The 25,653-nt window shown below is 44.2% G+C and overlaps 2 protein-coding genes across 9 annotated transcripts in view; one reads left to right on the top strand and one right to left on the bottom strand.

The window, feature by feature from the left end:
- The window catches only part of ALS2CL (ALS2 C-terminal like), a 51,801-nt gene extending 34,562 nt beyond the window's left edge, over positions 1–17,239 (top strand). For all 4 annotated transcript variants that reach the window (XM_075144373.1, XM_075144371.1, XM_075144372.1 and 1 more), the window contains exons 13-26: positions 491–649; positions 958–1,069; positions 2,604–2,681; positions 4,197–4,324; positions 6,018–6,191; positions 6,766–6,859; positions 7,417–7,574; positions 9,060–9,128; positions 10,118–10,291; positions 11,171–11,213; positions 11,635–11,696; positions 12,805–12,954; positions 14,530–14,626; positions 14,918–17,239. In XM_075144373.1, the coding sequence (XP_075000474.1) occupies positions 491–649; positions 958–1,069; positions 2,604–2,681; positions 4,197–4,324; positions 6,018–6,191; positions 6,766–6,859; positions 7,417–7,574; positions 9,060–9,128; positions 10,118–10,291; positions 11,171–11,213; positions 11,635–11,696; positions 12,805–12,954; positions 14,530–14,626; positions 14,918–14,989 (1,570 nt within the window). In that variant the 3' untranslated portion in view covers positions 14,990–17,239. The remainder of the gene's footprint in view (positions 1–490; positions 650–957; positions 1,070–2,603; positions 2,682–4,196; positions 4,325–6,017; positions 6,192–6,765; positions 6,860–7,416; positions 7,575–9,059; positions 9,129–10,117; positions 10,292–11,170; positions 11,214–11,634; positions 11,697–12,804; positions 12,955–14,529; positions 14,627–14,917) is intronic.
- JMJD4 (jumonji domain containing 4) lies at positions 16,240–25,641 on the bottom strand. Of its 5 annotated transcripts, XM_075144376.1 has the most exons (8): positions 25,552–25,641; positions 24,571–24,971; positions 24,370–24,456; positions 22,273–22,438; positions 21,023–21,148; positions 20,047–20,314; positions 19,179–19,325; positions 16,240–18,354 (listed from the first exon to the last, which is right to left on the bottom strand). In XM_075144376.1, the coding sequence occupies exons 2-8, from the start codon at positions 24,632–24,634 to the stop codon at positions 18,043–18,045; spliced, it is 1,170 nt and encodes a 389-aa protein (XP_075000477.1). In that variant the 5' UTR covers positions 24,635–24,971; positions 25,552–25,641; the 3' UTR covers positions 16,240–18,042. The 5 variants fall into 5 exon arrangements, with proteins under 5 accessions (XP_075000477.1, XP_075000475.1, XP_075000476.1 ...); XM_075144374.1 differs by having other exon boundaries at positions 24,370–24,971; XM_075144375.1 differs by lacking the exon at positions 25,552–25,641 and adding an exon at positions 25,323–25,505 and having other exon boundaries at positions 24,370–24,971.
- Positions 25,642–25,653: the final 12 nt, after the last annotated feature.

Below are 25,653 nucleotides of genomic sequence, written 5' to 3'. Positions count from 1 at the left end.
ACTTAAAGGGGCTTATAAGACGGGGACAGGCTTTTTAGCAGGGCCTGTTGCGACAGAACAAGAGGGAATGGTTTTAAAGTAAAAGAGGGGAGATTCAGGCTAGATATAAGGAAGAAATTGTTTACAATGAGGGACATGAGACACTGGCACAGGTTGCCCAGAGAGATGGTAGATGCCCCATCCCTGGAAACATTCCAGGTCAGGTTGGACGGGACTCTGAGCAACCTGATCTGGTTGAAGATGTCCCTGCCTATGGCCAGGGGGGTTGGACTAGATGACTTTGAAAGGCCCCTTCCAACCCAAACTACTCTATGATTCTGTGATGCATATTCCTAATAGTGACCAACTACAGGCTCTAGATCTATCAGTCAAACATTTCGAATATTTAGCAGGCAGATGAGCCTAATCTACTCACTTTCCTGGGTTCCTCCTCCAATAGTAGCTATCGAATAGTCACAGTCTTAGATTCTGTCTGTCTCTCTCCCTGCAGGTATGGGAATGACATGGTCTACAAAGGTTACTTTAAAGACAACGTGCGCCAAGGGTTTGGGATACTGGAGAACCTCTCAGCTGAGCATCCATTTAAATACACAGGACAGTGGGAAAATGACAAGAAGAATGGATACGGAGTCTGGGAAGACAAAGATAGGTAAAGGTGATAGAGATCAGAGCTGGCTTTAGGTGCCTGACAGTTTTGTCCCTCTATTGGCAGGAGTAAGCTTCATGTTTTGATGAGGAGACTTGGGGATGAAGGGGGGATGTGTTCAACCTCTGCTATAAGGCTTGAACTCCTGGAGAAGCATTTTATGAACTGAGTTTGTGCAGTACATCTGGCACTTGTGCTGCATAGAGCATTATATCAAATAAAATCACTAGCCTCAGTAAGTGATACATCAAATTGACTAAGATCTAATAAAACAGGGAAAAAATAATTATTTGTTTTCTGTTGCATTCCAGAGGGGAGAGATACATAGGGACATGGCTCGATGATCACAAACATGGACAAGGCATTGTAGTAACCCAGTCGGGTGTCTGCTATCAAAGAACATTTCATGCTGATAAAATGGTGGTGAGTACCCATTTTCAGTGGACTCTCTAGATCGGTGGGACATGGAATTCCCCATCAAGAGCAAGATTAAGATTTCACTTTATAATTAATCTTTGAGGGAAAATAGAAAGCAAGAAAGCTTAAGCATTGATATTTTACCACAATAATGTTTTTGAAGAACAAGGTGTAGATGAAGTCTTGTTTCTTATCACCTTCATGAGGTGCAGGTAGGAACTAGATATGAGACTGTCACTTCTCGTTGCTCATGCTAAGACACATTATAGGTTTAGCCTATCATGTCACAATTATAGACCAGAACTTACATGTGAAGTGCTGTGCAGTTATATATGATATTACATCTATCTTCGAGATCATTAAGTCTTTACCTTTCCAATGTGAGCTTACCTACAACAAGTTGACTGTCCAGGTCATTGAAAGTTTAGATGTTGGTGGGGAAAGCAAAAGGGATTGGCATCACTAGAACTGGCTTGGAAATAAAAGCATTTCTTCTTGTGAAAAATATGCACTTAAAAAAACAAACAACCCCTTCCCCACTCACCAAATTAGGACAAAATGTTTAGCATGGAAACTCTGTCGGAAGGGCTTTCCATAAAAACTCCATCTGCGGGGAACCAAAATAAAGCTGTCTTTTGGTCTGCCAGCTGCCAAAGGCTCCTTTAACTTCACAAGGCTTCCGGGTGGGGAGCAGTCACTTCAGTTTTCCTAGTGGAAAATTGGTATGGCCAAGAAGCTTCCCTTGGAAACCTTTTATTTTTGCCAGAAAGGGCGCTTTCCATCAAGAAAACCATTCCAGCGGAAAATGTGTTACAGCTCTAAAAGTGACCACATTTTCTGGCTGGTGTGGGTACATATAAACTTTCAGGCCTAAACTGTGGGCTAAGCCCCAACAAGAAGAACCTTCCCCCACTGATATAAATTATCCTGTGTCTGTTCTGCATCTTGGTGCTCCTTCTTAAAGGTCTTTTCCAACCTAAATGATTCTGTGATTCTATGAAATGTGTGCTACTGTACGCAGCCGTGGGAGTTGGGAGGTAATGGAACGAGTCATTTTATGAATGCTTAGGAGCAGCTCATTAAAGCCCCGTTGACTGTACAGCAAGGGACAAAGCTAATTCTACATAGCAGCTGCCTTCCTCTTTTCTCTTAATAGTCTTGCAAAGAATGACACAATTGTCTACAATCACTTAAAGGATTGGGAGGACCATGAGTTTGACCCATATGGCAATTCTTGGTGACCATTCTTAGAACAGGAGCCTGTCTTTTGTTCCTTCTTCTAGGGAAATGAATATAATATATTGTTGTTTAAAACCTCCTGACTAGCCAGTACTTCTCCTCTGTGCAGTGATGCCTAATGGTTTATCTCTAGAGCAGCTCCTTGCTTTTCTCTTGAGCATTGCAATGCTATGTTGGGCTTTCAAAAAGGTTCTTGGAATCAGCAGCCCATAAATATTCCAAGCTAGGGGCTGTTTCTAGATTAACTTGAGTAGGTAGGAAGTTAATGTCATGAATTCACTACTTCTGCTTTCAAATGAAGGGTGCTGGGATTCTGCTCCTGGAAGATGACTCTGTCTACGAAGGGAACTTCACGGAAGATCTAACATTTGTTGGAAAGGTGAGCACGTCTTCATCTCAGCCTTTCTATACAGTTCCTTGCTTTCCAGAAGGGCTGATGGATTCATCTTCAAAGTCCATACCCTCCTGCTCTATTCCCCCAGTCCCTTAGAAAATAACATTTTCCTGTTTTTTGTGGTTGTTTTTGTTTTTCCCCCTATTATCAGTCTCATTCACTGAAGGAAGGCTGCAGCTGAGAGACTTCAAGTAGCTGGGGGCTTTGTGGATTGTTTTGGTTTTTACTGTTTTGTTTACATTGAGGGTTTGGGGTTTTTTGCGGTTGGTGGGACTTTTTTGGCTGTGCTTCACAGCTGCAGTTGGGATGCTTTTGTATTCTTAGAACAAATGTTTTAGCCTTTGTAGTGGTTGGGAACACAGGAAACGATGTATAAACCAGACGGAGTTGCAGTACCAGCACTACGCTAATGTAGTTGTTATCGAGATGTTAGCATAGCTAAGGGATCCTGGAAGCTTAATTTTGCAATCTGGACACTGTGCTGACACGTTCAACATCTTGTGGTTGATCTTTAGCAGCAATATCTGGTCAAAATGTTCATAAAGTGCCCTGTTGCAGGGAAAACTAGTCCTCCGGCTTGTTACAGAAATCTATGATGAGTCTGACAGGAAATGTGTGGTTATATCAGACTGAGTGGATGTCAAAATAGACACTTGGTAATGATTGCAAATGAGCCCTGTCATTTACTGACTTGTCATGAGAGGAAGAGTTTGTCATCATCTTCTTCAGCCAGAAGACTCGGGGTGGATTTTGCAGAGTCTGATTATAGTGCTTAGATACAGCTTCCTCCAAAATCAATGTTTAGTTTGAGTGATTAGTCTAGAAAAATCTGTTCTTTATCTAAAGATGGAGTGCCTCCTGCTATTAGCAGTGAGGATTTCAGGCTCATATTCAAAGCCAGACTAGTTATGATATTATTTGGCTTTGGATTTGATTTAATTAAAACCTCCAAGTTTGAGTCAAGCTACTGCACGTCTTCTGTATTTGCCTCGGAGAATTTAAGGTTTTTCTTAGTAGCAGCAAACATTTTGAAAGCATTTATGGTGAATATCACATGATTCCCCCTACCTGTGAGGCCAAACTTGCTTGTGGTTTTAACAAGCAGAGGGAAAACAGAGGAGAAATTGAAGTTTCATGTGTTCACTCTAGGTTAGAAATAACTATTGTCAAATTTAAGCCAGAAAATTTTATAACTCAAAGAAGATATTGGGTATTTGTGAAGCATAATGCAAATGTTTTACTTAGCGATTGTGGCGGTCTTTCCCCTCCAGAATCCTACCCGTGTCATTCAAAAGCAAGGACGTGTTGTCTCCAGTGTCTGCCACCTTAATGACACTATTGCTTTGGATGCTGAAAATGTGCACCTCCGTGCTGGAAGTTGTTCTTAGTCGCCGTTTCAGGGGCTGGATCTGTTGAAAAGAGAATTTGAGATCTCGGTCCAGCTTGTTTCCTCTCTCTAATGAGATCTTGGCAGAATAACCCTTTATTTCTCCGTTGCAGGGAAAGCTGTCATTTGCCAATGGCTTCATTTTGGAGGGAACCTTTACTAACAAATCGGGCCAAGGCCTTCAGACGCACGGCATCCTGAACACGTCGAACGAGCAGCCGGATGACAGGATAACCAAAGCGTGAGCAACAAGAGCTGACTTCTTGGGTCATGGCTTGTATTTTGACTCTACCTAGAGGAGGATCAATCCCTACAGGGATCAAGGCAGTCCTTGCTGAAAGAGTTGATCTAAAAACTGGTTTATATGCAGGAGAGAAGGAGGAAAGGAGAGTGCAGTTTGTTGTTTAACCTGAATGCCACATAGGAAGCAGAAAACAGATGTTCTACTCCCATCCTGCCACCGTCCACCCAGAGATATTCCCATCCTCAGACTGGAGAGAGTTGAGAGGCTTAACATTTCCAGTGATCTGTGCATGTGTGTGCACGCACACACGCATTTCTGTGTGTACACACAGACAGGTCTGAAGCTAAAAAGGCAAAGCTGGGCTTCTAAAATGCATCACTTGCTCCTTTCCTGTCCCTCTATAGAATCATAGAATCATTAAGGTTGGAAAAGACCTCTAAGATCATCGTGTCCAACCGTCAACCCAGCACCACCATGCCCACTACACCATGTCCCTAAGCCCCTCATCTACACATCTCTTAAATACTTCCAGGGATGGTGACTCCACCACTTCCCTGGGCAGCCTGTTCCAAGGCCTGACCACTCTTGCAGTAAAGAAATTTCTCCTAATGTCCAATCTAAGCCTCCCTTGGTACAACTTGAGGCCATTTCCTCTCGTCCTGTCGCTTGTTCCTTGGGAGAAGAGACCGACCCCCACCTGGCTACAACCTCCTTTCAGGTAGTTGTAGAGCGCGATGAGGTCGCCCCTCAGCCTCCTCTTCTCCAGGCTAAACAACCCCAGTTCCCTCAGCTGCTCCTCATAAGACTTGTGCTCCAGGCCCTTCACCATCTTCGTCTATGCTACTACATGAATATTACCAGCAGATATTGGAAAGCTACCAAAAATCAAGAAGTGAAGCACAGCACGTGAAGCTCTGAAGAGCTTGAATTGGGTAGTGCTCTACGAGGAAGGCTGTGGAGCCAGGATCAAAGCTTCACAGAGCACTGATGCTGCTTTGGCAGGCAATGGTGCAAGTGCAGGGCAGGAGTAACTGAGCTGAAGCTATCAGGCCACATCCTTTGGCATAGACTCTTATCCTCAGGGCTGAACCCTGCAAAGGGATGCTCTGGTTGCCAGGCTGGAGGGCCTGGGTTCAGCCAGTTTAACCCAAATGAGGGAGTCCCAGTGGGAAAGACAGCTGCCTGTCCCCTGAGGGGAATTCCTCCTGCAAAGCCCAGTTCAATTTTCTCTTCTTTCCTCCTCAAAACATTTCCAGTCCATCAGAGTATCTATGTTGCAGAAACAGCTCCTGTTTCCTGTGCTTTTCAGACAGAAGTAACTACTGGTGGTGGTTGCTCAACTGTCTTCTTGCTATCAGTGTTTTCTGCAGGTTTTCAGTTGAAATAAATAGTCTATATTTAGAAACATCCATAAGTGAAGCAGAAAGCCTGTGATCAATTCACCAGCAAAGATTCAGATTATTGATGTTCCACGCACCAGGAATTTTCCTTCACCCAAAGAATCTCGTTGTCAGGACAATAGACTTGAGTTGCTTTTCACTGAATTACCAGTTAGGCACTGCCATCTTTCTCTGCTCCCATAGTTCTTGTGTTAAAATCCGATTCTGGAGAACCTTCCATATTTGAAGGTGAAGTCTGAAATAATTGAGGAGGGATGCAAAAAAGCCTAATGCCATGTTATGTTGTGCAGTCAGCTGGGCCTTGAGGAGTTCCCAGTAGAGAAGAGATGGAAGGGAATCTATGACCAGTTCCTGGAGTTCATCCATTCTGGCTGCAAAGAAGAAACGGAGGAGTCTTTCACGGGATTCCACATACAAACGAGCAAGGAGCTGCGGAAATCTCAGGAGTACCTCTTCTGCCAAAGGTATGAGTATCGCATGCCCTCCTTGCAACAGAGGAGCCCGTTTGTGTGGAGAAGATAGTGGTTTACGTTAGGGTCTGCCATGTGGTACAGTTATGAACCCAAGCATTACCCAGTTGTTCCTGCTCATGAGAGAGGAGGGTGAATTTTAAGCCTGAATTTAAGGTTGTGCTGTTGAGACTGATTCTTATAAGTGAAAACTTGGCTGGGATTCATTTGGTTAAATGTAAGCATCTGCACATGACCCAGTCGTTGCTGGCTCCCCTTGTATTTGAGGGAGAGCTAGCTGACATCATCAGCTGATGCAGAGCAAACTCATCTCCCCTTAAGAAAATATCTAAAACAGATGAGATATCTGAGGATGTGCAGGATGCAACCCAGGCTGGTTGTAAGGGGAGCCAAAGGCGATGAATTTAGATAATCGCAGGTGTTGTAAGTCAGTGGGACAATTCCATTGAAAAGGGTAGAGAAAAATTCATTTGTTCTAATAGTCTTATTGCCCCCTTGGTATCCTCCACCTGGGATTTATCTCAGTGCTTCACTGTGTGGTTTTCCTTCCTTACCTCTCATTTTTCAGGGGGACTGAGGATGTATCCTGGAAGATAGAAGGTATTCTTGAAGAGCTTGTCCAGCACCAGGGGCTGGAGTCACTACAGAGTTATTTAGAGAAGGTAAAGTTTAAAACCATAATGATCCACATCTGTCCACCAGACACGGACACAGGTTGTAGCAACTTTCTGTTGCTTTCTGGTAGCACATATAACATTGCCAGTGACTTCAAGAGTCTTCTCTAAGTTATGTTTGAATACCTATGCTTGTGAAGAAGAGGGTTATCTTTCATGCTTTTTGGACACTCGCTATACGGCCAGGAAGTGATGATAAAGCTTCACTCTTGGTTCTCAAACTGTGTCAGGGAATAAGCAGCTGCTGGAAATGATTAATAAACTTCCATGCGCTCTCGGTGTTTGTTTTTCACTCAGCCAGCCTTTCCCTGAAGCACCTTTTGCTCTCTCTTGAATATCACAGCAAATCTCATCAGAACAGCAAGTTCTACTAAACATATTTCTGTCTGATAATGGGAGGAGAATGGGCTTGTGGCAGCAAAAATAGACCAAAATTATAGTTGATTACCTCCAGGCTTGTTCTCCTTTGCTGACAAGAGAAGGTTGTTATCCTCTACAAATGGCAAGGGCTGACTTGTAAAATTTAATTTTCCTCTATCACGCAGGCATTGAAGTCTTCCCTGCACCCACTGGGAAAGCTGCTGAAGGCCTTGACGATAGCTTTTCAGGCAACGTATTCTGGGATTGGGGCCAACAGACACTTGCTGACTATGGCACAAGAGGAAGTCAAGTACTATGCAAAGAAAATATGGGAGTTTTACCAGTAAGTCAAGCACGCCGAGTCCTTCCAATGGGTATGAACATAGAAGGATTGTGGAGTAGACCATTGGGATCATTTTTTCAGGTGACAGGGCTGCTTTATTTCGCAGCATATTTCTGGGGAGAGTTGCTTCAGAATGGTGCTAGGTAAAGAGTTATTTGCCATAACTAAGGTCATATGGACCTAGGAAACCTTTATTACGTCTATTGCTCAGTACATGACCCAGGGGCTTTAATGTGACTAAATCTCACTGAGTTACGGCAGCTTAATGAGCTGTTGCCCATAATAGACTTCATAGGAGCAAGAAACCTCACTAAGTAACAAGGACAGCAAAGCATATCAGAGCACGCAACAGTGCGTTCAATATCTATGTTTGAATGAAAACTAGCTTAAGCTTAACATGCCTTAACTCAACAGAAATAAAGAACACGCAGTGTAAGCGCATTGTTGAGGCTCGGCTGATGTGGGTAGTGACTCTAAAATGAGGTTGTTCAGTTGTGTGGTTGTGCCCATGGGTAATTAAGGACTGGATCAAAGGCACGATTGGGGTCCTGTTGCTATTTGAATATCTCTTAGGAGGAGATACAAGAAATGCCACAGTAGGCAGAGGTGGGGAGCTCTGCCTCTGGCTGCACTTGGGGGAGGTATTACCTTAAAAATAAGAGGTTGGATAAAAGCTCTGTTGTTATCAGTGTAGCCTCATGTGCTTGAGGAAGGCTGCCAGCTCTGTGATGAGGGGTTGTCTGTCCCGGAGCAGTCTGAGAACAGCAGCACGGCTGATGAGAACATGTCTTTGTCATGCGACTTGGTGTAGCAGAGGGCCCTGAGCTCTGTTCATGAATAGTACAACAGCGCCGATGACCCAAGCGTTGGTTCATGTGAAGGTGCTTCTGAGCTCAGTGCATACCTTGGAAAGCTCGCTTCATGCCTCAAGACCTTTCGGGTGCAGTATGAGGAGGGAGACCCACCTTGCACTTCTGTGCCCCTGGCTAAGTTTCCTAGGCTGGTACTTCTACACCAAAAAAAGGCAACCTTTCCCTAATCTGCATTTTAACATTATGAAGTTTTGGCTTGGAAATATCAAGACAACCCCAAGCTACTTTTTCAGAGTAGAGTATGAACATCCTCTAATGTTCATTCATAGATCAGAGAATTGGTTGGTATGACAGGTCCTGAAACCTCATGTACCTTGAGTGGGAATACAAGGAGATGGTGCTCAATGCAGACCACAGTTAGAGTGACCACCCTCTATGGAGATTTTTGAAACACTTATTCATTCCTGGCGGCTTCTGCTGGTAATGGAGAAAGCCCTCAAATAGTGAAACTTGAATACCGAAACAAAACTGCAAGGATTACAGAGAGCTTTACTGATGCCCCACTTGATGCTGGGACAGCTGAGCTCCTCGCTTGTGAATAAGCGAGGAGCTTATTCACTCCATAAAAAAAGGAGGCGGGGGGAACTAAACCTTGGTTCTGCTCCTCTTCTAGGGGTTTGCTCCATCTGGCACTGGAACAGAAAGGCCAACTGCCTGCAAAGTGTGTAGATGGAGAGACAAGGTATGTGTCACCACTGGTTATTTAATTTTAAGCTGCTTGGACATATGGGGTGCCTTCCAAAATACATTAAGTGCTGAACTGATTGTATTTGTCCATATGAGTCAGGTTTAGTGCCCACACTTCTCTGAATGAAAAGCTTTCCGTAGTTCTGCTTGAAGCATGAGAGCAACTTCTAATCATGTTCTGTAGCAGAATAGAGTGGTGAGTTGGAGGTGTGTGGGACACAGCCTTGCAAGATTGCCCACACCAGCTACTGTGCAGTAGCAGGTTGGGTGCGAGACAGCAGCCCCAGCGCTACCATGTGCTTTGCGTTGGTCACAGGAACTTGTTTACTGCGGGAATGGTGACTTTCTTACCAGCATTGAGAGGAAGGTAGGCCTGGAAATAGGGAGTACAGTGTGGGAAACGTGGCAGAAGAGACAGAAGACATGATGTTCCTAGAATAGAAGGTAGGAATAATTGTGAGAGACCCAGGTTTAGGGTTTTTGGGGGTGGGAAGAAGCATCTTTGTTCAGCTGTGCCCATTTGGACTGGATTCCTCTTTGCTGTAATCTGCAGCCATCCTCCCGAAGGAGGATGAATTAAGCCAAGAGGTTGGTGGAATGGTAAGCTTTATCTGAATTTATTTGGTCTTTGCCCCTTAAGTGCTCTACTGAAACATCTCAGAAAGAACAGCTGGAGATAGGTCTCTGGTGCTCCAGGCTTCTCCCAGTGACTAAGGAGATCTTGTGGAGAAACTGTACCCTGTCCTGTCCTACAGCATAAGATGCACTTGCATCTTCAGCTTGTGGGCACACGCATGAGAGTGTTATATAGGTCACTACTGTCCAACTGTGACATTGAACTCAAAGGTAGAGGACGGAGGGGAGAATAAAGAGGACACCTTGCAGTCTCAGAAGCTGTCTCTTCCATTGTGTGCTGTGTGGCTCTTGGTAATATCAGGTTATAGGTCTCACTGTAGGACTCTGCTTTGCTTTTCTCTGCCGTAGTGACCAGAAGGCATGCAGTGTGGTCCTGCCGCTCATCTTACCCTGCTTCTATCCTGAGCTTTTCATGCTGTACATGCTCTATCATGAAAGAGAAGATGACCTCTACTGCCAAGGGATCGTGGACCTAAGTCTGTTTCCTGACATTAAGCTGCTGGAGTTTCTGGATGTGCAGAAGTAAGTGACATTTTTTCATACCAGGATGCAACCCCATGATACCAGCTGGGAAGGTGGCAGCCAGGGAAAGCTCTGATGGCACAGGAGGAAAGGACATATAACCTGTTCTTGGGTCCATCATTGGCTGCAGCACTGAAGTTTTTCCTAGGCTGCCAGAGGAAGTCCTGTCGTGGAGTGCCTGCTGTCTGGAAGGACAAGGTTGACTAGTGGAAAGCTGCTATTATCTATACTCATTTTTATTTTCATGTAGCAAAAATCTTCTTTTCTAGCTCACAAAACAAATGGTTTGCTCCGACTCAGGACCAACCAGACAGAGTTTATAAATGTGTCTTAGAAAGGGCTATTAGAAAGTCCATCCAATGGTATCTGCTGTAACAATGTAGGCACACAGTCTCAAGACAGGGGAAAGGCTGTGGAGCCAGATGTTTCCTTCACCCATTCCTGCAGCTAGATCCATCTTTGGAAGTGGTATGTGAGGACCATTGACTTAGACTCAAGAGGCATGTGAGCTTTTCTAACACCGCATCATCTGCAGCTCAAGGACTTAAGCAGGGTAGCAGGAGACCCAGGGTCTCGATTTGGCAATATTTGATTTGGTCTAGACTCAGTGAGAGCAATTGAATCTGAAAGTGCCGAAACCCTCCACTGGTTATTACAGGAGCATCTGTGAGTAAAATGAACCCTACACTCAGGTCAATGAATCTGAGCCAGTAATTCTTCCTGTAGCAATGTAATGAGAGGACCAAACTCAGCTTCATGCACCTACAAGACTTTATCTTCTCATTCAAAGTGATGCTAAAACCAGTCAAGACTGACTTAAGGTGGAGTTAAGACATGGATATCTGCCTCCTAAATCTTCTCTCTGTAATCTCCTTTCAGACACCTCTGGCCTCTGAAAGATCTCACCCTGACAACCAACCAGGTGAGAAATAACCCTAAGAGGTAGCTTTGGTGTGTCAGTGAGATGGTATTGGGGCTATGTGTTGGTGCTGGCTAATGATGGAGCTTCACCTAAGTAACCACAGGGCAGACTGCGCTCAGAAATCAGATACATGAGGTGTGTTGATCAGTTATCACCTGTAGCTACTGCGTCTGAATTTCCTATAAGCTCTGCATAGGATTGCTTTGTAATGCTCTGCTTGGTGGTGTTTCAAAGACATCTGTGTTCAGAGTGGCACTGTAGACATCTAAGTGCGTTCAGAGTGGCACTGTCTACGACAGCTTTATTTTGCCCTTCTTGATGGGCAGCAAGCATGCTTGTTTTGGGTCCGGAGCTGAGGAGCCAAGCGGTGGCTCTCGGAGAGATGCTCTTACAGAGACACAACTCTTTGTCTCCTTTTCAGAGGCGGTCCCTTATCAAAGACAAGTGTTTCCTGTCCGCCACAGAGTGTTTGCAGAAGCTGATGTAAGTCACCATCCGTAACCTCTGACTGACAACCAGAGCTGACGGGGATTTTCTGTATTCTGGGAAATGCTGTAAATTTACACCTGTTTACAAAAGCATATCTGGGTCAGCCTGCAAGATAATTTAAACAAAAGTTCTTTGTGATATTATTTCAGTTGAAAAGAAAAAGTAACTTCTATAGTTGAAAAGAAAAATTAACTTCTATAGAATTATTTTTTTTCCGCAAAAAAAAAACAAGACAATATCTAGTGTGTTTAAATGCAATCCTCCCTGGCAAATATCTCCCCTTAATTTTGCAGAGACATTCCTACACAAAATCTGACTTTGATGAAATGGAGTTCACTCATGTCAGTGTGCATAGCAAATTGGGCCTGGCTGTGACTGCCTGGTCACGATAGAGCCCATTGCTCTGGGCACATGGAGCTACATGAGGGTTATCCAACCAGTGTGGCATCCTAAGATGTTAATGTAGCAAAGCAGAGCTCAATTTAAGAAGCTCAGCTTGATTTATTGGCTTGAAGTCCAGCCTAGGTGCTGCAGTAACGAGTGGGAAGGAAGATAAAGGGGAGCAGGGAAGTGTTGTGGGATCCACCAGACAGGAGCTCTCAGGTCCCTAAGTACACTAGTCCCGGTGAAAGCCTCCCTATGAAAGCCAATGTGACTTCTGGGGAAGGCAGCACAGGCTACGTGTACCTTGGCAGGGTGTTACGGGCAGAAAAAAACACCTTATAGATGCAACAACTGTATTAGTTCCTCACAAGAGCAATATTTGGATAGAACTGCCCAAAGTGATTCATCTCATACTCTTTAGCTTTTATTTGAGGGACTGTATTCAGGTTAGTCCTGTCTAAAATGAAAGATTGACACTAGGGCGAGCAGGTCATACTCAGGACTTGGGAAGACTCAAGGTCCATCTGGATGATGTTACACCCTGGTGATGCCTCCTGGCACAACCTTGTTGACCCCTTTTTGGTGCAGCCATTTGAGATGATTTACAGGCCTTTTTTGTAGCATGACGGTCTGCTCTGAGATTTTTTTAGTTCTGCTGCTTTCTCTCTTTAGCTGTGTAGTGGAAGCATCTTTGACATGGCTGTTTTCACACTGACAGCACCACGGTGGATCCCCGGGAAAAGCTGGTGATCCTCCAGAAGACGTATGAGGAGATAGAGAGCACAGTGTCCCGAGTGGTGGAGAAGGACTACAAGCTCCCCATGGATGATCTGTTGCCCCTATTGATGTACGTTGTATCCCGAGCAAAGTAAGTGGAAGTTTTTCATTTCCCAGTCCCATTGTTGTGTGATACCTCAATCAGAGATAGGACAGCCACATTTCCAGGCCAAATACTTTAAATGAAATCTGGGGTTTGTGTTTTAACATGCTTTTTCCTGAGCTGTATTGGCGTTTCTGTGTGCTACTGTCTGCCAGCTGTGGTGTGATGATCTTGGCCATGATATAAAGTGGCTAGAGACTTCCTGAGTGTCCATCTCTTATCTGAGAGGACAATTCAGGGCTGTCATGGGAAATGCGGTCTTACCTGCATCTCAGATTGCTGTAGAAAACAGGAACATCAAGCCCTTGAAGGCCAATTGTTGATGCCTTCAAGGCATCATCTATATATTATACATCTTCTATTTTCCATTCTCAATGGGGCACTGTGATTCAGTTTGGAGACTAGGAAGGTCTTGAACACTGACGATCTAGTAATTAGGCTTTTCCTGTGTGGGAGTGACTGTAAATGTAACACATTTCTGCCAAAAAGGCTCTGTCTATGCTGCTTTCACTGGAACTGCAGGAACCTGCTTATATCCAGTAGAATGAAACTGTATTTTTTTTTGCTTGCAAATTTGAGTCAAAATCCTTGACTGACTTCCTGGATATGCTTGGTCTCCAAAAAAGAGTAAAATGTTTAAACTTGGAGCCGTGAAATCCAGAAGCTTTTTTTTTCCCCCTGCAGTCATGTTGGATGATACAGGTTTGTTTGCTAGGCAGCTTTCTTAACTGTAGATGAGAGAGGAGGCGGATAAGAGAGACTGTGAAAAATGGAGAAGTTGAAATTTTCTCATGATTGAGCATCTTTGCTGAGATCCAGTCATGCCGGATACTTCACGGACTCAGCCTCCAGAAGATCAAGGTGATGCACAAGGAATCAGCAATGGACTTCCAGATCCGAGCCTCCCTCTCTCCATAATCTGATTTCAAATCATAGAATCAGAGAATCATTAAGGTTGGAAAAGACCTCTAAGACCATCGAGTCCAACTGCCAACTCAACACCACCATGCCCACTAAACCATGTCCCTAAGCACCACATCTACACGTCTTTTAAATACTTCCAGGGATGGTGACTCCACCACTTCCCTGGGCAGCCTGTTCCAAGGCCTGACCACTCTTTCAGTAAAGAAATTTTTTCTAATGTCCAATCTAAACCTCCCCTGGCGCAACTTGAGGCCATCTCCTCTCGTCCTATCACTGTTACTTGGGAGAAGAGACCAACCCCCACCTCGCTACAACCTCCTTTCAGGTAGTTGTAGAGCGCGATGAGGTCTCCCCTCAGCCTCCTCTTCTCCAGGCTAAACACCCCCAGTTCCCTCAGCCGCTCCCCATCAGACTTGTGCTCCAGGCCCTCCACCAGCTTCGTTGCCCTCCTCTGGACACGCTCCAGCACCTCCATGTCCTTCTTGTAGTGAGGGGCCCAGAACTGAACACAGGATTCGAGGTGCGGCCTCACCAGTGCCCAGTACAGGGGCACGATCACCTCCCCACTCCTGCAAATGTATGCCCGCACACACCGGTGCCCAGAGATTTGTTCTAATTGTGACTTTTTTTTTTCCCTAGAATACAGCACCTGGGAGCTGAAATCCATCTGATCAGAGACTTGATGGACCCCACCAATCAAGGAGGACTGTACGACTTTCTGTTAACAGCACTGGAGGTAAGGAAATGTTCCCAACAGTGACAGTTGCGAGCTGCGTTAGCCTTTCTTGAGCAGTAAAGACACTGATGCGTTATACTCTCATTTAGTTTCAGAGGGCTGTTTATATGCCTAGCACAGGTTATTTTCCTTCTAGTCTAGAGAATATCCTTATCTTCAATTTATAATGTGCAGATTTAATCTTTTGTCTAGCCTATGGGGCAGCACGGCTTCACTTTTTGTGCAAAAGACCAGATTTTGACCCAAAGTTCCAAAACTTCTCCTTAACGGGTTGCTCTGTTCCTTGCCCAGTCATGCTACGAACACATACAGAGGATGAGACTCCACCAAAGAGAGAACTGCCACATGACTCACAGCTCCTGAGCCCCAGGACCCGGAGGGAGCCTCCTCCTGCCGCACTTTCTTGACCAAACACTGTTGGATGAAGAAGCAATCAAGTCACTGCTGTTCTGGCTGCCTTTGAAAAGGGAAGAACGGTTATTTATCAGATGAGGGTTTCTTGCTGGGTTTTCTCTTGGACTAGCTATGGTCGTAAAGCACAGACATATGGATGCTGTGGGCTACAAGCCTTCAATACGCAACCTCAGCTTGTGTTTGGGAATCTCTTTGCGGAAAGTGGCCAAGGTTTCTTTTGCCGTGTAGTTTTATTTCACTTTCCTGCAAATAGCAATTTGCCTTGAAACCTCGTTTAACTGTTCTCTCAGATGCCGTGTTCGTTTTGCACTGGTGAACTGACATAAGGGAGGAGAGGTTATTTTACAGAAAGCAGTCAAATGAAACCACAAGAACTGTTTGGGTGGGACTATGGAGAGGAGACGCCACCTCCATGCTCCTAAACAACCTGTTCCTGGAGCGAGGTGGCTTTTCCTGTATCCCTAAGAGGAGGGTTTTTCCATTCCTCTTCCTACCTATGCCAAACTCAGTACCTCCCCATTGCATTGTAAAGCTGCTATTGACTAACTTCCTTGTTTTATGATACTTACCAGTGTATATTTATACTCTGCAGATTCCTGTTAAATCTCAGGGATACCTCACTTGCACCTTGAACATGCTAGTGCTGCTTTGTAATTCTGCAGGGGTTCGTGTGTGCCTAACAGAAAGGACATACATTGTCCTGGGCTGAGAAATCTCAAATCCTGGTGAGACAAAAATGTAAAACCACCTGGCTTTCTGCACTGCAAAAACACTGGTTTTCCTAGGGGCACAGCTGCGTGCTGACAGATCACCCACTGACACCAGTGGGGTACAAATCAGATTAGAATTGGGCTGGGTTTTATGCTGCCTTTACAAAAGGCAAATGGATATTTGGTACCCTGTTCCTATCAGACAAAAATAGTAAAGTCTGAGCTGTATATTTAGAGCAAAAGCTCTTTTGAACTAGATTTTAACCTGCTTTTTTTTTTTTTACAGTTTGACTTTAAATTGTCCAGGTCTGTGACTTCAGGAAAACAAAACAAAACTCTACAGGCTGTTTCCTCCTGTTTATCACAAGTATTATGCTTTAATAAATAGTACACTGATTACAATAATTAATATATTGGTATGAGAGTATCCTAATGTATGTTTTACAGTAACTTTGTATTTAAATAAAGCTGTTTAATTTTTAAGAGAGATTCCAGGCTTGCACACTTCTTATTCCAATCTTGTTGCTCTCTTCAGCCATTTGCAAATTTGCTTTCCTCTCTTTAACTTTAGAAAATACGTGGCTCCCTCACTGCCTTGATCATTCACAGGAATGGAGAATTTGAACTACAACTTAGTTTCCTAATGTAAGAGAGACTGAATCAATAAAACTAATTTTTTGCTTCTGTTCCCTGCCGAATCAGTAAGGAGAACATGGCTAAAAATTTAAGACCATTTCCTGCAATTAAACTACTATTTTTTACCCCATTGACTTGCACTGTTGCCACTAAGCCTTAGCAGGCCTTATGAAGAAGCGCTGTTACACACCTTCAGAGCTGAAGATGCTGTGGTGCAGAGACAGCTCAGGTGAAGAGATTCTTCCTTACCAGTGTTCACTCTTCAGAGAAGAGGAACTAACTGCAGAAATGATGCCTCTTCCCTGACAAATGAATTTTTGCATCACAGCAAACTCCTGCCATTCATCCAAATGAGGATGCTGGACAGTAGAGTGTCTGAACTGGTCCTGGCTATGTTCAGATACTGGGTTCTCAGTGTAAAAGCTAGACTTGTATTTTTGCTGTTTTCACACAGCAAAGCCAAGCAGTTCCAGCTTCATGGGACATGAAATGAAAAGTACTGTTCATCCAAGCAAACCCTTTATAAAATTGCAGTGTTTAAAGCGGTTGGTGCCAATACCGGTTACACAGCATGCAAGGAATACAAGACCAAAAACATGCTTTCCTACCAGTACACTGATTGTCAGCTTTAAACCATTGTTCCTCACCTCTATGAAATCTCACCTTACTCATCTAAGGAAGAAAGCTCCAGCTGCCCATCTTTGGGAATGTAAACAGCCATAAGTAACAGCTGTGAACTTTTAATTTCAGAGTTGCTTAAAACTGGCAGTTTTCCAGTCCAAAGAAACACCCTGCCAGAAGGTTGAATCACTGAGATGTAGTCACAGCTGTTAAAAAAAAAAAAACAAAACAAGAAACCCCAAAAAACCACAACCCCCCCAAAAAAAGGTCTGTTTCCTCCATACTGCATTCTTCCACGCTCTGGGTATTGATTTTAATTTCAGGTACCACTTTCCTACTAAAATGCAGAACTTCTACTAAAAATAGGACATGCAAAATGCATGCATGTACAAACTCCACAGGATTATCTAGAAAACAGTAAGATTTTTCAGCCTACTGAAGATTTCTACTATTGCGCTTTCTAAACATATGGTTATTAGTTGCTCTTACTGGTCACCTGGTTGAAAATTGAGGAAGTTCTTGAGCTATAATTCAAGTAAGCCCTAAAGGGGCAACTAAGGTAACAGTGTGCAGCCATTTGTGCTTCTAGGCTTTCTTACCAACCAGTAAAAGCAACGGAAATACTGGAAATACTCTTTTAGCTCGAGCTTAGCATTCAGGTTGCAAATTGTGCTATGTAACCATGCAGTAGTGCTATTTGGTGTCTTAACAGCATGGCTTTTTTCGGAGATAATATGAGGCTACTTGCTAGCTTCCCTGATGAATCAAATCTCTGCTTGATAAAATACTGTGCCTTGAAATAGTGTGTAGAAATGTGAGAGTACTTTCAGGTTCCTCCTTTTGAGCTTGGGTGGATCTTAATTACTCTACTGAAATGCTGTCAAAAAGTTTTCTTATGAATGTACTCTCTCCCCACTCTCTATTAAGGCTCTTTGTACTTAAACTGCAACAGCTATTAAACAGGGAGGAGTCAGTCTTCTGCAAACACCCATTTTGCAAAAGGTTCATTTTACAAAGAACTGAATAAATAAGAAGTTAGAGTAGCGCAGTATCTATTGCTGCTTTCAAGTGGTGGAGCAATGCCTCCGGAGGTGGAGAAAGCGACGTCAGGTCTAATTTCTTGAAATCTTCATTAGCACTCAATGATGTTAACACCTTTACAGTCCTCTTTAAATCAAATACTGCATGGAGCATGCCCAAGGTGGAAATGGCAGCTTTTGGAGTGTTCTTTGCCGAAGCTTCGTCATCGAGGCCGTTTTCCAAGACAGAAATCCTGTTCTCTGCAATAACTTTGAGGAAGTTGTAGAACTCCTTGTAGTCTATACCCGTGCAAGACTTCATGATCAACTACGGGAAAAAAAGCAGCATTGAAATGGAAACAACTCTCCTTTATTTACAGTAAGAATTACAAAAACATATTTTATCAAGCTAGTAACTACCTGGAATCATAGGTAGCCATGTTTAATCATATTTTTTTAATTCCCTGATGGCACTAGAATTCTTTATCTTACTTGAAATGCCGCTAGCCCCAAAAGCAACGGTCTGTTTCTTCTAAGTACTAACTGGCTGTGGTTTTTGAAACTATTTTTGAAGGATATCAACTTAGTAGCAGTAACAGCCTCCTGTTTCAGGCTTAAGATTTTGGAAGCATACAAGATAGAACACTGCTCAGTATAGTTACGTGTTCTGAAAGCATCACTTTGCAGACACAGAAACCTGTTGCCACCTTCACCTTAATTTTGCTTATTTCAGATTCACAGTTTCATTACGAACAGTCTTCAAACCAGTTCTTCTGTGTGGGGTCTGTCTTATCAGTTCTTCTGTTTACAGGAAAAAGCACTTATATTTTATAAAGGGGAAGGTAAATACTACATACAGGATTGATCTCGATAGTCGAAGAAGAGCAGTTGAAGCATTAGTTTTTCAGACAACATCCTAACCTCTTTGACATAAAAATACTGGCACAAGCCTTTCCCTATCTTACTAAAGTAATATTTGATTTCCTGCAAAATGAAGCTGTCACCAGTTCCTACTTCCATATGAAACATGTACTAATTCCAGGTATGAGGTTAAGGACTTGTGTGTCTTAGAACTCATAAGGTGGTGCAATGCACCCTGAAATATATGATCCTCTAATAGAGAGTCAGGCAGCCAGCATCATGTTGTTATACCTGGCATTGTAGGTGCCAATCATCCATAGGGTCCTTCCATTCATTGATTTCCCGCTGGACAGCTGCTAATTCATCCTGCAGGAAGCACCACATTATAGCCACATTGCAGCCATTCACCCAGTTGTGGTTAATGGAAATGGTATCCTCCTGAAGAAATAATTTAAATGGTTACTAGGCTCAACATAGAAGAGTGTGAGAAAACAGCTGTAACACCACCGATGCTGCAAAATGTAAAAACCATATTCCTCAGTAAGGGAGATGCTTCTTTGGCACCAATACCACCGCTGTGCTGAAAGGCTGTCTCTTTCTAATGCCCTGAACAATCAAATCTTGTTTCACTCTGTAAACTGGCAAATGTCTCTAGTTCCTCTGCCTGAGCGTACCTTTTAAGGGCACAAAGGTGGGAGAAGGTGGTGGGGAGAAAGAAACAAGGTTGTTAATTTTGGTTTGTAATCATGAAGACCAATTTGTTAAGCATTTTCCATTATTAAATTACAATTTACAGTTAGAAACCAAGATTAACAGCCTCACTGTAAGTCCATCTCACGTAGCATCCTATTTCTCAGTGACTAGTTGCATCCATTGAGGAAAAGCATAAGAAAAGAGGGTTCAGACAGCTTCTTTAATTGTACACTCTTCCAGCTTCTAGTGGTCAATGACCCAAGGAGCTTATGAGTTTAGGCTTGCTTTTAGCCATCATCTTGAGTGGCCACTGATAGACCTTTCCTCCGTGAATCTCTCTCACTTTTTTGCAGCCCAGTCACTTTTGGCGTCCACAACATGCTGTGGCAATAAAAGTATGATCTGATTCAAGCCTGCTGCCTGATTATCTCTCTCTGTTATGAAAGGTTGGTATCGGTTATCTTACCAGATTGTAAACTTGATGATGCCATCCACTGGGGATGAAGACTATCTCCCCTGCTTCCTGCACAATTTCAACAGGGGGTTGACTTTGGTTGTAGCGAGGGTAAACACTCCTGTCCTGAAGACTAGGCGCAGTCACGTCGAAGGGCAAGTTGCCATGGCGGTCTTTCAGGTACTCCTCCTGTCCCGCGGGGTACAACAGCCATTTCTTTCTCCCGCATATATTGGCTGACCAGCTATAGGAACGGAAGACATCAGCATGGAATGGAGTCCTGTGGGGCAAATCAGAGCTTTACGTAAAGACAATGCCTAAAAGCTGTACGATGAATTAAAGTCTTTGAGAATCAGACATACACATAGAAATCAACCTTTCCTATGCAAACCTGATCCCAAAGTGTCATGCTCTTCATTTAATTTTGACTGCTTTAAGTATTAAAAGACCACTATATCTACATAGTATTACAGTGTTTTATAGCTTCTCCATCGCTTAGTTTTGAATGTGTCCCACAGATACCTCAACGGCAGGAGACTCTGTGATGTAAACTGATAAGAATACTGTAAATGCAACTTTATCACCAAATACTGGACTTAATTTTTCACCTGCAAAATGTTTGACCAACTCACTAGCACCCCTCCAAGGCTTCTCTTGACTGCAAATCACAAGTGGCTGATGATCCCCAGGGTTTCTGCTCTAAAACCTTATATAAGCTAGCTGACAACTTTTGCAGATTTTGTGTGCACAATTCAGGGCTTTTGAAGAGCAAAAGCACTTTAGCTGACTGCAAAAGGACAGCTCACATCCAGAACCAAATGAGCTGCTTGAGAAACAAGACTGGCTGGGTTCAGGTATAACACTACACCGTGCGGCCACATACTGCCTGTGCAGTATGATCCTATCCTGAAGTACAACGTGATAATCCCCTGTAATACTAAATCTTAAAAATGAGTATGTAAGAATGACAGAAACCACACTGCCTTACCATGAACCTTTAGGTCCCATGTAAACAAACCGGTAATCATCCACAGCTATAGCATCCCAGTATTCATTCAGCCAGTCGGATGAGAAATACACAGGAGTGGTATAAACATCTTGCTCGGGGAAAGCTCTTAAAAAGATAACGTGTTGGAAATTGGTCACAGAAAAATGCAGCATTGCTCCTTCTACTTCAGTTCCCAAAACCCAGATACAGAGACTGATCAGGTCTCTAGCAGGCCATTAATACTTTGCTGCTGTCTCCTTTATATCATTGACAACTCTGAGTTGCACGCAAAATGCACACAATAGTGCTTTTCTATCTCATAGGAAAGCTGTGAAGGTTAACTACTATTTGGGAGACTCCTAATTATGGAAAAGACAGTTTCTAATAAACACATTCTCTTTAGATGAGACGCCTGCAAGACTGGTTGTCCAACTGGATGACAGGTTGGGGGTGTGAGGGTTAGGAGGGAAGCCAGGCTGTGGGATTTTGACAAGTGCGTGGCCTCCTCCCACAGGATATGCTGCCCCTTTCCCATCCGAGGCTGCATGTGCAGACTTTCTGTAGCAAGAAAAAGGGAAAACAGACAAACAGAAGCAGAGACTGACAAACTTCCTCTGTTGTGAGTCACTGGCACACTCAAAAATGAAAAGAGGTGATCGCAAGAAAGTTGGATTAAGAGCAGGGTAGGTTTAAGGAAGCAGAGATTTGAGCAAAAAGATATAAAAGTCCCACACAGACATGGGGAATGGACAATGCATCCACCTTGCAAGCAGCAGGCTGGAGGAGAAGGAATGCCAGCACAGGGTGAAGAGAACTTTAATGACTGGAAAGGTTAATAGAAAAGAAAATGGATAATAAAGGATTATAACTCACACATGCTCACTGAATTAAATATAATTAGAAATGTCCCCCTTCTTTTTAAGAAGGTTTGCACTGTAGCAGTTAAACAAAAGCCAAATGTTACAGCCACGCGGTTTCCACAGGGATAACATACAGTCATTTAAAACGTAGATGAAAAGGAAAGCGTTCAAGAATGTCAGCCTCTTCAGGAAACAATGACCTGTTTAAGGATCTTGTCGTGTGAAGTACCCCAAGAGCAGCGCAGGACAAGACTGATATTTTGGTGGGCAGGTGCTAACAAACAGCCCTGCCGGCATTTAAACGCTCAGGCATTAGAAGATGAGCGTTAAGGCTCCGTGGCAGCTCTTTGCTGTGCGCGGCATGCAGGGGTTTCCACAGTGCTCTCTTACCTGCTCAGGTGCCAGTCCTTTAGATAAAGGCACCCTCGGGATGAACGGTAGTCGTTTTTAATGTACTCTTTCCAGTACTTTATATACTCCTTGAAGGGGAGCTGCTCCTTCGGGTTAGAATTGTACTCCTTGACATCACAGTTGGCAACAGGTACTACAGCCTCTCCTGAAATAGAAACTCTTTGAGCCCACCTGGGGACAGAAAAACTGACGCCGAACTCCCTTAACCTTATCCACTGCAGCAGCCTCTGATATCTGGGCCCTGTCATGCTAAGTACAGCACAAACACATAAAGCAACAATCCCTAGCCCAGCTCTCACACCCAACACCATCGTTCTAGGCAAACATGATTCAGACCAGAAGTTATTTATTTAATGTGACCTGAATTTTCCTCTTAAACTACATTAGCGTGGTGGTGCGTTTCCCCCCTTCCCCTGGGGCACTCTACGACCTCAGGAACTCCTGTCAGGCCTTGGCCCCTGTGTAACGGGTCGGGCGGTGGAGCGTCCCTTGGCCGTACCAGGCACTCTTGCACGGCTGAGGTGGGGAGCGACAGGGATCGTACCAGGAACTCCGGCTACCTGATCAAGGTAGGGAACAAAAGCAGGGGATAATCTGTCACCTCTGACAGCCCTGAAGCACTCCCTACCTGGATGATAGCTCAAGTGGAACGGTACCATTGTTACCTGGGAACAATAACATAATCACTACCCCAGACCACCCCAGATAGTGGCCAGGATGGAAATTTACTGATGACTAAAGCCAATCATCTTGCAAACCTATAAACAGCGGTCCCAAACGAGACCCTGTGAGCTCTCCTGGACCGCAGCGGGCTGCGCCCAGAATCTCCCTCTGAGTGGGATGCCCCTCAGAGCTCACAAACTCTCAGGTTTGTGATATTCGGAGGACCGTCGGGACCTGGGCTGAAACACTCCTCGGCCGAGACACTCCTCAGGGCTCAACCCTTCGCCCGTTGAGAAATGCCAAGACATTTAACGTGAGTATTTCACAGACTCGAGGGGGATTTTTAACGGGAACCTTTATCTAGCTTTACGCCTATATGTGTGAATTGATCTAGATCTTTTGTGTGTATGTTTGTGTGTATTGATTTAAATTACCAGTAATAAGCATAATCTGTAATCAAGTTGCTTTAGTAACTGTAGTAAACTTGATTAGCTTGTTTTATAACTGTTAAATTAGTCAATGATTAAGTACTGTTAAAATCTTATGACCTACTTTAAAACTGTGAATGAACTTTAGGTCGCTGCTAAACATATACATCCTCTTAGGCATAAACCATTGCCCAGGTCTGAGACTAGGGGCAGATCCAGCCGCACCTAGACTCCTCTCTGAGAAGGAGTTTAGAAAGCAAGGGGGTCTGCTCTGAACCTCGTGACTCAATGGAAGGGTCTCCTTATCCCTTTTGTATTAGGCACAAACCGTTGTCTAGGTCTGAGACTAAGACTGGACCCAGCCGGGTCTGCTCTGAACCTCGTGACTCAACAGGAGGGTCTCCCTTACCCTTTTGTCCTTAGTCTTTCCGTAAATCATTCCAACACAATTCTAACATGATTTTCCCTGTGTATACTTAATCCATGTAATGAATAATAGAGTGAAACTCGCCATCGAATTCTGTTAAGTTGCGCTTTTATAAATTTTATTAAAATCACTTTTGCCAGTCGTTCTTTAAGTGGCCTCAAAACCACTCATTCGCAACAGTTAGGAGCAGGGTATTGATTCCTATTAAATATACTAATATTTTACAGCCTGAAGAGATATTTCACTGTAACTACAGAATACTTTCCCCTTGCCTGGGGAAAGTGTCAGGCTGCTCGTCTGGTTAAAGTTAAGCAGGCATATAAATTGGTATGGCTAAATCATACAACGCTTTTTATTTTATTTCATTATGGGAATAAATTTGAGATTGGAATCTGCGAAACATGAAGTGTGAGTAAGTATAGCAAATGAACATATTAGCTTAGAAAAAAGTCTGGAGAATTGCTTGGTTTTGTCTAGCAGTTCTACTCCTAAGATTAAAAAGAGCTGTGTCATTTAGCACATACGTTTTAATTAGGTATTAAAAATGCCATGACTTACCAAACTTCTGCAGCAGATGATCAAAGTTAGGTTTTCCATCCCAAGTAACCCAATTTCTCCTGCTGCCCCAGTCTTCAGTGAATTTAGCTGAGAAAATACAGGGATGGTTGGGAATCAAATAATCCCGGAAAAAGTCCGAGTAAGTGAATGATTCTACTTTTTCAATAAAGTCAACGTGTCCTCCGGGGAGGCAGAATGCACCCTGAGATGAACTGTTGTAGTCACGAAAAAAGGCAGTGGAACAGGCGAATGTTGCCCTGTCCATGCAGGCTGGATACCCTTCCTGGCTTAGCCAAGACAGCGTTGACCAGATGCTATCCTGTTATGCTACGGCAAAAAAAACTGCTTTAAAATGTGATTTGAGTCTCTAAATCCATGAAAACTCACAGGAAAATATAAACGGCCAGAGGTAAAACAAGAAGTCGTGCAGGAGCATCCCACCACGTTGGGCTAATTTGGATCTTCCATAGTTTATAAAGTTTAATGCCGGTGGGATACCTGACAACAAAGTCACCCTACGGATGGTGAAGATGTTGCTTCTTCCCTCGTCACCTTCTTGCAACCACGCTCTCTGGGGACGACCAGCAAAGGCTGGTTCCTTCCTAAAACAGCAGAAACATTAACTTCAGTGGGATATCCCTGAATTGAATGGGATATAATAAATGAATTAATTGCAGGGGCGGAGGGAAGGAAACCCCCTAAATATTTGGGGCGCTGGGAAACCGCTGTAGCCCAGCAGCTGTACTGGGGCTCACCCCTTTGTCAGGAGAAGATATAACCTCAGGCACCCCCCACCCTCCCCAGACTTTTCTCTATGGGCCAGGCAGCAATTATAGATTAAAAAAAAAAAAGGGTAAATAATAGTGAATAAAAGGGAGGCGTCTGGGGAGGCGAGGGGGAAACTGAGGACAGAGGGGGAGGCAGGAGGCCCGAGGGTAAATGAGGCCACATACTCTGCAGGGATGGGCTTCAGGAGAGGGGAGACACCGGGGGTGAGGGGGAGACCAGAGCGCTCAGGGCGGGAAAGGGGCCGCCATGAGGCGGTTTCTCCCTCACGGAGCTGCAGGGAGTGACCCGGACGCCACAGGGCGTCGCACACGCCGTCCCCGCGTTGGGCTCTCGGTCCGCCCGCGCGTCCGCGGCCCACGGGAGCGAAGAAGACAGCGGAGGACGGATACTCACCCCCGCTGCCCGCGGGGCAGGACCCCGGGGCGAGCGGCGGCGGCGACAGACTCCCGCGGCCGCTCACGGAACCTCGGCGCTCGACGGAGGGGGCCCGGGGGG

The sequence above is a fragment of the Calonectris borealis genome, chromosome 2, assembly GCF_964195595.1.
Source record: "Calonectris borealis chromosome 2, bCalBor7.hap1.2, whole genome shotgun sequence".
NCBI classification, from domain to species: Eukaryota; Metazoa; Chordata; class Aves; order Procellariiformes; family Procellariidae; genus Calonectris; species Calonectris borealis.
Note: the sequence above shows the minus strand (reverse complement) of the source record. Positions and strands in the feature narration are given on the sequence as shown.